This window comes from Plectrocnemia conspersa, unplaced genomic scaffold (assembly GCF_051122295.1).
Source record: "Plectrocnemia conspersa isolate PC_06_02 unplaced genomic scaffold, ASM5112229v1 ptg000010l, whole genome shotgun sequence".
Classification (NCBI taxonomy): domain Eukaryota; kingdom Metazoa; phylum Arthropoda; class Insecta; order Trichoptera; family Polycentropodidae; genus Plectrocnemia; species Plectrocnemia conspersa.
In genome coordinates, this window is record NW_028277174.1 from 3,047,616 (window position 1) to 3,061,754 (window position 14,139).

Sequence of the window (14,139 nt, forward strand, 5' to 3'; positions counted from 1 at the left end):
TTCACGTCGAACTCACAACGATCATCTGTTGAGAAACATTCGATCAAGTTCATGAATATTTTTTCGGTGTTGTAATATGATCTTTCATTTTATTCTTAGTTGATGTTATTAGTTTGCATGCATTGTATCCAACGAATAAACCACAAACATTTGTCCTTGTATGGTCACTGATGTGCTTCCGAAAGGTAATTAAAATTACATAATAATTATTAACATACTGAGAAAATATATAATTTTATATAACAATGGCAATTATGTAACAACAGCATACAATATATCTTATTTTACTTTAATATATAGTGATATTAGAAACACCACGCACTATGTATTTTGTATAAAAAATATTGTAATTAAAAATAATATATTTTTTAAAGAAAAGTTTTAGAGCCAAGCTTATCTAAACCACGGTGACTTTAAAGTAGATAAGGTAAAATTACGTCCTCAACGCTTATCGGTTAATGATATATAATTGTTACGTTTTTATTATGTATTTTTAATAAAAAAATAGCAATATACTTTGACATAAATTCTTATTTTGATATTATTTTTTTATAACTTAAAAATATTTTTATATTGATTTTCATAATAATTTATTAAATAAGTAAACAAGTTTATAATTTGTTTAAATGAAAGTTATACGTTCAAAGGTCAAAGTGCCTATAATTTAACCATAAAGTTGTACACGTATGTATATACATACTATGTATGTATTTGTATATACACATGAGTTTTTACAAAAACGTTTGACGTGGACATTGAACGACGTTATTATATTAGAAATTACATGTTAGACATGTAACTACATATATCTCAAGAAAAATACTATTATACTGTGTATAATTGCCGTCACAATCTGTCGCCAAAAAGTTTTTATAAAATTATTTGGCTGTCATAAACCAGTATTTATGTATATAATACAATACAAAATCCAAATACTAAGGTGAACAGTAATCGTATGCTATTTTTTTATTTTAACCGTTTGATATACATATATATTTAGTCTGAATAATATAATTATGACTATTCATTATTTTAATTCTGATGGTACTATATTTTTATTCTCATCGTATGCTGTTTTTATTTTAACAATCTGATATTTATTCTGACACTGAATTATATAATTATGATCAGGCTGTTAATAAAATTGCGGTAAATAGATTTAATTTTTATTAGTTCAAAAATTTATTTAAATTCTGACCATTTACTTTATTGCCGTTTATAAACTATGATTGTCGATTGGAAAAATAGTAGTTTACCCATTCAGGAGTTGCTCAAGGATTCAACCTGGGCGCCTTCTACTCGAAATTAATACGATAGTTTAAAATTGCATTTGTTTTGTATTCCGATAATTTAAAATTGTTTAAATACGTGCGGTCTGTTGCCAATTCTTTATCTCTACGATAATAATACTTCTATGTGAACGTTATGATCTCGATGGGAACGTTATGACTAAAGACACTTCCACTAAAGACTACGGAATCACTTTTAAGAGCAAGTAGAGGTTCTCTTTACTGTATCATTTAATTTTATTTCATATATGTATTATATTTCGACTGTATAAATAATATAAATTGAACAGTTTATAAAAATAGTATAAAGTGAATACTATCGAAATGGCACAATATTGAAACACGTTTATTCCCGCTGGCAACATTATGGCGAGTGTATTGATTTTGAAGTATGGGCGGAGTGCCATCCGTGGTGCCCGCGATTATTTTTTTAAAAGTAAACAAATTGTCAAGAAAAGTTCAGGTAAAGGATCTTTGAAACTGCGTTAAAATAGTTTATAATTTGAATCTCCGGCCGCTAAGAACGCTGCTGCCGTCGAGGCGAGCGAATTAGAGTCGAAACGTCAAACGCAATGTTAGCGATGGTTGACTACCCCTGGCAAACTTAAATGTCAAAGTTCAGCGGTGGGGGGAGGGTCGGACGTCTCACTCCTAGGCTGCGTTTTCGCGTACTTTGTTTATCTCGTGATGTTAACTATCGTAATCGCATGCGAAACGTCGACGAACGTTCGATTTCGACACTGCGTTTCAGGTTCGTCCGCCATCTTTCAAAATATTCATACATTTTACAACAAACTTAAACAATATGTTATTAAAACAATTACACTTATACATCGTTTGTAATATGTAGGGGAGAGTTGTCAGCTTACGTCGTTTCATTCACTGAGTCAAATCCATGTAAATTATCCGTTTTTTTTTTATCTACAAGGATTATTGTATCACTGAATTTCAAATTTAAACTTACCTGCAACATCGATTTTTATTTATCGCCTAAAATATATTTTTCACGGTTTTCTAATGTGGTTTTGTTATTGTTGCAATTATCAACAGCGAACACCACATGAATAACTCTCCACAATGAATCTATTTAAAAAAATGTCATTTATAATTGTATGTAAATAAATAAAATATATGAATATTATTTTGGAATAAATTTGCCCTCCGATAACAGGAAAGTACCTAAAATTTTTATTGTTACCTTTTATCACAATACACAATACTTTTGCTCTTTTAACTAAATTTTAAGTTATTTAATATAAAATCACCCATTTCGAATCAATTGTTCCATTAAATATTACATATCTCAAACAAAAAGCAATACAATTAATTAAATCGGCCCTTGAACTATCAACACAGTTTTGCTACCTTAAATGTAGTTTATTTATACCGGTAGTGTAGAAGCCTGGAAAATTTCTACAGTAATTATGACTTAATTTTGATTTTATGTTTTCAATACTTTCACACTTTTATTAAATAAATACATATTCCTTCATGAATATCATTCTGAAAAAGATAAAAGTCAGTCTTTGGTCGTTTTTTTAATATTTTCATTTTATTAAGATTTATACTATTTCATTAAATGACATGTATTTTTCTGGTCAAATTCAAAGGTTTAGAATCTGCGTCAAAAGTAATAAAATCGTGCTGTCGCCGACACGATTTTATTGCTTTTGCCGTGAATTTTTGACTTCTGAGAAATGGTAATTGTTTTTGCGCTCTCTTATTGACCAAAATTTGGTTTGAATAGACTTTGACCAATACTCTCGTATTAGAAGATTGTAGTAATATCAGTAAGGATTACTATAATATTTTTAAAACTAATATAAGTGCAGACAAACTATTTTATTCTGCTTATTTTCTCCCAAGAGCTGAGTTGGCTAAGTTTATGTATTGAACTTTTGTTTATATATTAAAACTAATTAGTTATAAGACTCATTAAACTAGGTTTGAGTTGCAAATTGAGTTTCATAGACATTTTAGAGTAGCATATAATTTTACTATTATAGTTCCTATCAATTAAATTATGTTTTCGCTAGTAGAAATATGTATCTACTTGTGGAAATGTATTTATACTTCACTAGTGAAAGTATAATTTCACTGAAAAACACACATTCACTATAACATTTATATACCGCATGTAAATAAATAGTAATTAGTATGTAAATGTATATATTACTACATACGAAAAAAGCTAAAATCATATAATTTTACTAGCACCTGCCAGATAAATTATATTTTTACTGCTAAAAATATATATCTACCAGTGAAAATGTATTCCAATATGTTTTCACTGAAATATTTTCAAAATAGATTCGAGACCATTTTTTTAGATTTTTTTGAGGAATAACCTGAGAATTTCTGGTTTGAAATCAGGGACATTATTTCAAATTTTTCCAAAGGGGGAAATGCCACTGCCTGCCCCTCCCCCAATGATGTCCCTGATAAAAATTCAAGAATTTTGTAGCTTTATGTAAAATAATGTCAGCTATGTATGTTTCGACTATTACTGCAATTGATTGGTGCACTTTATTTACACAAAGAATGTCCATCACAGAACACACTTCCTACTTCACTTTTTGAAATAACAGGCGTCAAAGTTTTGAACCTTCCCTCGCTGATAGATTTTAAATTGTTATTCTACTTCATTGAAATTTATATATCATACATAATTTTAAATTCAGAATGGTATGCTATATATATTTTAAACTTAAAAACAATGTTTTGAGGTATTCCTTTTCTAAAGTATAGCACTCTCCCCTATTCATAAATCAGTATTTATTTCTGAATATTCTATTCTCCTCAATCTCGTCTTGAAATGTTTACCATCCTATTTTTAACTTTATTGCTTAACTGCAGTTTATATGTTAATTCAAATTGTATATCCATTTCATAGTCTAATAAGCACTGCTCTTTGGAATGTTGCCACGTTTATCATGACGTCTATATATACTTTTTTGTTTACTTATATAATAAAAATAATTGTTAAATCACTATTATATTAATAGGAAACTACATTATAAAATTATACTTGCGTGGCTTCAAAAGAGTCGATTCTCTCGAAATAGAACTATAGTAATCTTTTTAAGGCACGGATAGTTTCACCAATTAGATTATGTAATTCAAATCAGATTAAGCACTTAAGTCTTTAGAATATGCTTAGTTTTTTACTATATTATACAAATAACATACTGTATTAATGTGTTACAGTTCAATGTTAACGTGTCCTTGCCTTAGTCGTGTTGTTAACAGAAGCAAAGGTGTAAATAATTTAATTACATAAAGTATATTTTGCACGGGTCAAAGTAACGATTATTATATCGTATTTCTTGTTGTATAGAATAATAATGTTTATAGAAATTCATATGTATATTCAGTGGCAGCCACCTAAATAAGACACTTTTTACAAAATCATTTTTTGGCTCGTTGATGTTTAATTACTGCGTAACAAAATATGGGATTGGAAAAAAAATTGTTTAAACTTAAAAGTTCATTCTTAAATTCGGGTCAAGATATTTCGTTATACTGAGATCAGTTTTCGTTACAATGAAAACATTTTGTATGAAAGTTTTTCGGGGACGAATTGAATATCTACCGGTGAAAATGTATTCCGATATGATTTCAATGTAACTACATATTTTAAAAAATATTGTTTAGACAGATTCAAGATTATCTTTAAAAGATAACCCGAGAATTTTTGGTTTAGAATCAGGGATGTCATTTCAACTTTTTTCAGGGGGAAGGGGGCAAAAATTGGCTATCAGTGGCCGTATTTTTAATATTTTGATTTCATTAAAACTTATTTAAAAGTATATTATTCTGGTCAAATTCAAGGGGGGACAATTGCCTCCATCGTCTCTTTCCCCACTATTTCCATGAGTATTAAATTATTGCATTCATTTATCAAGGCATCGCCCACTGGCGCAAAAAAATGGATAACAATAACAACAAATAATAGAAGCAAACAGTAACAACAAACAATAGAAAAAGACAAAGAACTCCAGAACATCTTGTCCAAACAAAAATAAATAATTACTGGCTCGGGGGAGCACAAACAAAAAACAGATACAATTGATTCTAAGAAGACAACAGAACAAATATTATAACTTGTACCATAGATGAACTAAAACCACCACCGATCTTCGTAGCAGGGTTCAAAGATAATAAAGCCTTAATAACGTTATTAAACTCGATAATTATCGAATATACAATTAATAAATGAAGAGGATAAAATTCAACCAAAAACTGGCGATAAATACAGCACAACCATTAATGCTTTAATGGAAAGAAAGACAGAATTTCAATCGAACCAAAAAACAGGAGAGAAACTATAGAGTAGTATTAAAAAATCTATATTCATCGTCCGACCAGGAATCCTTAAAGAAAGAACTATATGACGAATCAAACATTTTACAAAAAATAACAAAAAAAACACTGTCACTGTTTTACATCGACCTGGAACCAAAACAAAATAATAAAGATATAAATATAATAAGAAAATTATTAATGAATACGGTTGTAAAAATTTGAAGCTCCACATGCTAAAAAATAAATATCACAATGTATGAAATGCCAAACATATGTCACACGAAAGAAAATAATGACATAAAATGTGCAAATTGAAATGGAAACTACCCAGAAAATTATAGAGGTCGTCTAATATATAAGCAACTCCAACAAAAACAGCATCCACAACTTCAAACAAAACAAATATAAATAGAACCAACCAATGCAAATACAACAGAGTCAACCGAGAACAAACCAACATATGCACAGAAAGATAGAAATGGCGCTATGCAACCGACCGAGATTTTCGAAGAAAATAATGACTTATTCGAAATAAAAAATGATGAAAGAGCTAATGTAACAAATGAGTACTATGCTTAACCTACTAATAGTAGTTTTTTCTAAAATTAAAAAATTATTGTTTTACTGCATATTGCTGTATGGAATGCCAACGGCTTATCGCAACACACACAAGAATTTTTTTTCTCGAACAACACAAAATAGACGCCTAGTTCAGAATACCTGGATACTGCATTTATTCCACGAGACACCCAGAAGGAATTGCACACGGAGGCACAGCAGTAATAATTAAAAACAATATTCAACATTACGAAGAAGAATACCTTCAAGCGACTAACGTTAAAATTTAAGATCATTACTCATCATTAACGCTTTCCGTCGTGTATTGTCCACCAATGTACAATATTAAAAAAGAAAACTATAAATTATTTTCCAGCAAACTGGAAAATAAATTTATTGCTGGAGGGGATTATGATGAAAAAAATTTTCTATGGGGTTCAAGACTAATAAACAATAAAAGAAAAGAATTGTACAAAGCGGCAGTGGAAAATAACTTGAGTTGGATCTCCACAAGACAACCAACAAACTGGCTAACTGATAAAAAAACTACCTGACTTGATTGACTTCTGCATTGTCAAAGGAATAGATGTAAAACGAACTCTACCTGAATTATGTTTCGAGCTGTCATGAGATCATATAAGTAAAAATTACAAACGAATTAATCTGTGGCGATAGGCAACAATAACTTGTTTACCATTCCCGTACGCCGCACGAATCATATAAAGGGACAGAGACTCCAGTCGACACTTGGCTAGACTTCACCGGATCGACTAAACCACCGTCTCCGCCGCCGCCGCTACCGAACACGCTACCTATCCGGACTCGGACTTCTCTCATGGACATCACCACGTCAGATCCAAACCAGCTGTCGAGAACGCCCAACAATCCAGGAGGATCGTTAGCATCAGCTCCAGCACGGGCTCTAGCACCATCGACAAGATTCCCAAACTGGTGATCTACCGACGTGATTTTCAGTTCCGTCAGCATCGTCAAGATACCCAAACTGGTGCCCCACGTGACCACAAGATCCCCAAACTGGTGACCTCCCGACGTGATCAGCATCACCTCCCAAACTGGTGCCCCGACGTGATCACATATAGATTCCCAAACTGAACGACAATCTGCAGTACCGACTCAACGACGACTCGCTGCATCGCAACTGCGCTGCACAGAGTTTTCTGTAGACGCAGCCCAGGAACTAGGAACTAGTTTCCTCGGCCGACCAGACATCCATCCAAACAACAAACTCCGACCTGATATAATTATAAAACTGATTGGATTTGATGGATTTATTCAGTAAAAATTTTGACTAAATTACCAAATTGAACATTTCACTTGAAATGTACAACAAGCAGTTCAACACTTAACAAAGATAATTCAAACGGCAGCTTGGAAAGCCACACCCAATCTTATAAAAAAATAAAAAAATGGAAAATCACCCCAATATTAACAAATAAAATAAAAGAAAAACGTAAGCTATGCAAAAAGTAGCAACAATCAAAATTACCAATTACCAAAATATACCTAAAAAATAATACAAGAGTAGGACTTAAACAAATATACTATTTTATAATTCGAACTACTGTTGTTTGTAGTCTGCAACTTTACCTGACAAAATATTCATAACTCATATATGCATTTATAAATTCGTGGCGATGATCTATTATATTAACTTTTCAATCACAAAATATCATTTTTACCAGTATATTGATAAGCCGCCTCTATAATCAATACTTGCATGTAGTACTTAAGAATTATTTGATAAGATATTTTTTTGTGTTAATGCCTTTTCTATGAATAATATGAATAATACATTTTCTTTTGATTTCAGATGTCAAACCTACAAAATAATCACACATCATAAATAAAATCCTCAAAATGTTTATCAAAGAGTATCGCATTCCGCTCCCTCTGACCGTCGAAGAGTACAGAATCGCTCAGCTGTACATGATCGCCAAGAAGAGCAGAGACGAAAGTTCCGGAGAGGGCAGCGGGGTGGAAATCATAGTGAACGAGCCTTACGAAGACGGTCCCGGTGGAAACGGTCAATACACTCGTAAGATATATCACGTGGGAAGCCATTTACCGGGATGGTTCAAAGGTTTATTGCCAAAATCCGCGTTGACGGTAGAGGAAGAAGCTTGGAATGCTTATCCGTATACAAAGACACGTTACACTTGTCCTTTTGTGGAGAAATTCTCACTGGAGATTGAGACGTACTATTTCGGTGATAATGGACATCAAGATAATGTTTTTAAATTGTCTGGTAGCGATTTGAGGAATCGGATCGTCGACGTTATCGACGTGGTGAGAGATCAATTGTACGGAGCCGATTATGTCAAAGAAGAAGATCCTAAGTTTTACGTTTCCGAAAAATGTAGAAGAGGACCTTTGGCTGATACTTGGCTGGACGATTATTGGAGGGAAGTGCAGGGAAAAACTCAACCTATAGCAAACGGAAAGTCTTTGATGTGCGCTTATAAGTTATGCAGAGTAGAATTTAGATATTGGGGGATGCAGACGAAGATAGAGAAGTTTATACATGACGTGGCGTTGAGAAAAACGATGCTGAGAGCTCATCGGCAAGCATGGGCGTGGCAGGACGAATGGCATGGACTCACAATGGACGATATACGAGAAATTGAAAAGCAGACTCAATTGGCATTACAGAGAAAAATGGGCGGTGATTCCGAATCTGAAATGTGCGATTCGTCAAATACAGATTTGAAACAGAGCGAAGACTCTAAAAACTTAGCTGCCAATATGACTTCTATTGAAAAAGAAGAGATTTCTAGTCCGGTCATGGCGAAGAAAGTGAGCGATACTGTTTTTAAACATTCAATGGAATCAATGAATAAAATACATAAGATAACCGATTCTCCACCGTCAGATCATCACAGTTGGCAGTCGGTCAAACCTGCTCTTCGATCGTCTTCTTGCGGATCGATTAAAAGCTTAGAAGTCCAAATGGTGAATTGGAGAATGGAGAGCATTGTACGAGAATCCGAAGCTGAATCCGAATCGGATGATGAATTTTTCGATTGTCAAGACGTACACGAGGGTCATCTAACGAAGTGGTCTTCGATGGGTTCTTTAGACGAAGCCGAGATGGATGTTTCTCCGACTCAAGCGCAACAATCTAACGAAGACAGTATATTCAATCACACGTTTTTGCAGAGAGTCGCTTCCGAACGAGGTCCTAGAAGATTATATACGTTACAAAGCGGAAACAGTATAGATGCCGCCGCTCCCGAGCATCCGACTTCGCACACATGCTCAACGACAGTGCTACTGCTGGTTTTACATGCTGGAAGTGTTTTAGACGCCACCGTGGACTTGTTGGCTAAAAAATCTGATATAACTACATTCCGCGGAGCCTTTGAGTCTGTGATGAGGCAACATTATCCCTCGATGGTCGGACATATTGTAATCAAATTGGTGTCTTGTCCGCCAATATGTACGGACGCTTTAGGCGTTCTATCGACGTTGAGTCCGTACAGTTTTGATGTATCTCCATCCAGCGCCGATTTACCTTACGTGACTCACGACTTGATTCCGATCGGTGCTATCCCGATCTTGGCTACTACCTCTCCAGAATATTACGATGCAGTGTCTAAGACTATCAACGGAGCTAATATGGTTTATCAAGAGTTTTTGAAGTCGGATGAAGGCAAGGGATTTTCTGGACAAGTTTATTTTATCGGAGATAGTATGGGTTCAATTATGGGATACGATGCACTATGTAGAACTCAACAGTATCAATCGAAACACGCGAGTGAGAATAGTATATTAGACGCTGATATAAACGTTTATAACGAGATCGGTATTGAGCAATGTTCTAAGCAGCATTTATCGGCGCCGTCACCTAGAAGACGATCTTCTTCCACTAGCGAACATCAATTGAAACTCGAGTTTGATGTTGCTGATTTTTTCATGTTCGGCAGTCCTCTCTCGCTTATATTGGCTTCTAGGAAAATATCCGAGGATAAAAATCAGATCATAAATAAACCACCCGTTCAGCAGATATACAATTTGTTTCATCCGACAGATCCAGTAGCGGCTCGTCTTGAGCCTTTACTATCGGCTAGATTTTCTATTCTTCCTCCTATTAACGTGCCGCGTTATGCAAAATTTCCATTAGGAAGTGGTCAACCATGCCATTTATTAGAATTTATACAAAGTCATCCACAATTATTCGGCGATAATTTACAACCGGCAACTCCTGTGATGCGCCGTTTGTCCGAAGTATCAATGCAGAGTACTGTGAGCGGATTGGTCGATAATATACCCGTAATGACCGTCAATGCCTTGCAACAAAAATGGTGGGGTAATAAACGATTAGATTACGCATTATACTGTCCGGAAGGCTTGAACAACTTTCCGACGCACGCTCTTCCGCATTTATTTCACGCTAGCTATTGGGAGAGTTCAGACGTGATAGCATTTTTATTACGACAAGTCGGACATTTTGATTTGGCGTCGTTCGGAGGCGTAGATGAAAAAGACATGTCAGCGTTCAAACCGGGTCAACCTAGAGAGAAATGGATCAGAAAGAGGACTTCTGTCAAATTGAAAAACGTGGCCGCAAATCATCGAGCTAACGACGTATTAGCTAGAGAAAGTGCCCAGATAAACTTTTCGGCTCGATTCATGTACGGTCCGTTAGATATGATCACTCTAGCTGGAGAAAAAATTGATATTCATATCATGAAAGAACCGCCGGCCGGAGAGTGGTTGATGCTGGCCACGGAAGTAACGGATAAAACGGGCAGAGTTAGTTATACGATGCCCGAAGATAAAAAAATCAGTTGCGGCATCTACCCGATTAAATTAGTAGTGCGCGGCGATCATACATGTTGTGATATGTACCTTGCAATAATCCCTCCCTTTACAGAATGTGCTGTGTTTAGTATCGACGGATCGTTTACCGCTAGTATGTCCGTCACCGGTCGCGATCCTAAAGTCAGAGCCGGCGCCGTCGATATTGTCCGACATTGGCAAGAACTCGGCTATCTGATCATATATATAACTGGACGTCCTGATATGCAACAGCAGAAAGTGGTGTCGTGGCTAGGACAACACAATTTCCCACACGGACTCGTATCGTTCGCCGATGGATTGTCTACCGATCCGTTGGGTCACAAAGCTGCCTATTTAAATAATCTAATTCAAAACCACAGTGTGATCATACATAGCGCTTACGGGTCAAGCAAAGACATCACAGTGTACACCAACATCGGTTTGCAGCCGAAGCAGATTTACATTGTCGGCAAAGTGAGCAAGAAACAGATGAGTGCAGCGACTGTGTTGAGCGAAGGGTATGCGACGCATCTGTCGTTCTTGCAGTCGCCCGGCGGTTGTCGTCCGGCTCAAGGCAACGCGAGAATGGTGATACCCCGGCGCTTCTTCGGTCTTCCCGGCCAGAAGGCTTCCATCCGCCGGCGAAGGTGAATGCCTATCTGCATTTCAAGGATGAATATCATTACGCTTATATTCTAATTATGTAGGAAAAGTATGAGGCGAATGTTGAATATGAATTGGATTCGCAATATACAGTTAAGTAATAGTGTCATAATTTTATTTTCTTGTTGTCAATCATTAGCATAAGGTAAACGATTATTTTATTTTATACTTTGATCGACTCTTTTCATCTCAAAATAATGAAAACCAGATTAATTGACGTATTTATATTCCTTTATCACCTTGAATTGTAATTCTTCAGTTTTTATTTTTGGGGGAGTATGTTGTGACCATGTCTTTCAAAGTTCATATTCGAAGTTTGATCTTTTTGTAATTAGTATGAGTATGATTTTTATCTGTTTCTCAACTTCTTTCTATTCTCTGATTTAATTCCGAATATAGGGCTATTATTTCTGGTTTGTTAAGTGTCATTTCTTAATAAATTCCCAGGTTATTTCAAAAGTCCAATATTTTATTTTTGACTGATTTGTTGGTCCCCGAGACTATTTGAGTCAGGTCCACTTATTGTCAGGATCATTAGCTGGAGTAATTTAGTACTACAACAATAAATTGATCAGTGTGATTTACAATTCTTCAGTTTTTGACGGCTGCTTCTCTTTTTTGGGGGAGTATGTTATGTCCTTCTGTAGTTGATTAAGTGTATTCTTTTTCCTCGCATACCTTTATGGTTTTCATGTCCATATTTGTGATTTGAACTTTTTTGAGAGTATTTTCACTTTGCGGAACATATTTCAAGTATGATTTTTATTTGCTTGTATTCTCTAATTTATTTCTAAATATTGGGACCTTATTTCCTGATTTGTCAAGTGTCTTTTTCTCGATCGATTCTCAGGTTACTTCAGAAGTCTAATGTTCTTATTTTACCTTTGATTTGTCGGTCCTCGAGACTACTTGAATCGGTTCAGTTTATTGTTAGCATCATTAGCAGATGTAAATTGGTAATATAACAAGAAATTGACTGTTCACATCTTAATGAAAATGCATTGCTCTTTCATTTTTAAAGCATAAATGATTTAAACAAGGACACAAAATTCTTATTTTTCTACTCAATCCTGTATTTTTTGACAGTTTTCTTCGAAACTAGAGTATGTTCTTCAGCATATTTTCTACAGTTCGTCATGGATTTGAGCATCACATTTTGAAGATTTCATTATTTTTAATGGTTCATATCTCAACTCAATAAAAAAAATCCTACCCTTTGTGCCTGAAATATGGTGTTAAAGTTAATTTTCTGTCGCTTAAGCCGCAGTGCTGAAATGACGTCCGTCTTCTACGGCGAGCGCCAGTCTATTCCACCCTGCCACCCTCTGACCATGACGCTCGCCCCTTCCCCTAGACATTCCTTTTGGTCGCGCGCGCGCCATACTTTTCGCCTTGCTGCTCCGTGGTGTAACAACATATTTCAAGTATGATTTTTATCTGCTTGTATTCTCTGATTTATTTACAAATATTGGGACCTAATTTCCTGATTTGTCAAGTGTCTTCGATCGATTCTCAGGTTATTTCAGAAGTCTAATGTTCTTATTTTACCTTTGATTTGTTGGTCCTCGAGACTACTTGAATCGGTTCAGTTTATTGTTAGCATCATTAGCATTCCTTTGGGTCGCGCGCGTCATACTTTTCAACTTGCTGCTCCGTGGTGTAACAATGGTTAAAATTTATCCGTTCTATTATTATCTATCCTTTGATGTCAATTTTTATCGTATTTTTGGTTGAAAAGAGTCGAATCAAAGACAGTTTTGGTATATAGAATTGTAGTGAAAATATAATTCCTAAAAACCCAATAAAAGCCGTGAAAATAAAATAGCACTTTACGACTGATTATATTTTTTGACTGTGATTGTTGCATGTGAATGCGTGACGTCTGCGTAAAACGGTTGTGAGTGTTTATCCGCGTTCAGTTGACACTAACGTTGTTATATTTGATGTAAATGTTGTTAGAAGACGTTAAATATACTATGATATAAAAAAATCGCCTAGTGTTCAATGTTTAATGCATAATTACATAATAATATGGTAACTTCCGAAATCGCCGCTATAAAAAGCGTCTTTAATATTATTGTATAATACTATACATTTGAGCTATAATATTGCACCCATGATTAAAACACATGCAAATCTTTCACTAAGTCTTCTTTCTACTGAATATTCTTTATTTATTAATTAAATATTATAAACGTGTATGTCACTTATATATTCGACGTTAGTTGTATCTATTTTATTTATTTATATTTCTAATTTCCGATCACACATGACTTTGAATTTTATTATAAACCTATACTTGTAAGAAATTGATATTATTCTATATGTGTATCAAAAATATTAAACTAACTTTTCTTATACATATGTATATTAAAAAAAAACTGCCAAAGATATTTTTTTTTATTAAAAATGTCTGGTAACAATAATTTATATTGTTAATGAAAAATATTTTAATATTAAATATTAAAAATCATACATATTTTATTTGTATTTAAAGGTTCAATAACGTATTTTTTAAAAGCTT

General features: G+C 34.3%; 1 protein-coding gene across 2 annotated transcripts; it reads left to right on the plus strand.

The window, feature by feature from the left end:
• The first annotated feature begins 1,654 nt into the window (after positions 1–1,654).
• On the plus strand, positions 1,655–14,061 carry rdgB (retinal degeneration B). 2 transcript variants are annotated; one of them, XM_088194527.1, is made up of 2 exons: positions 1,655–1,752; positions 7,984–13,397. In XM_088194527.1, exon 2 carries the CDS (start codon positions 8,031–8,033, stop codon positions 11,601–11,603), a length of 3,573 nt encoding a protein of 1,190 aa, XP_088050653.1. In that variant the 5' UTR covers positions 1,655–1,752; positions 7,984–8,030; the 3' UTR covers positions 11,604–13,397. The 2 variants fall into 2 exon arrangements, with proteins under 2 accessions (XP_088050653.1, XP_088050652.1); XM_088194526.1 differs by lacking the exon at positions 1,655–1,752 and adding an exon at positions 1,896–2,040 and having other exon boundaries at positions 7,984–14,061.
• Positions 14,062–14,139: the final 78 nt, after the last annotated feature.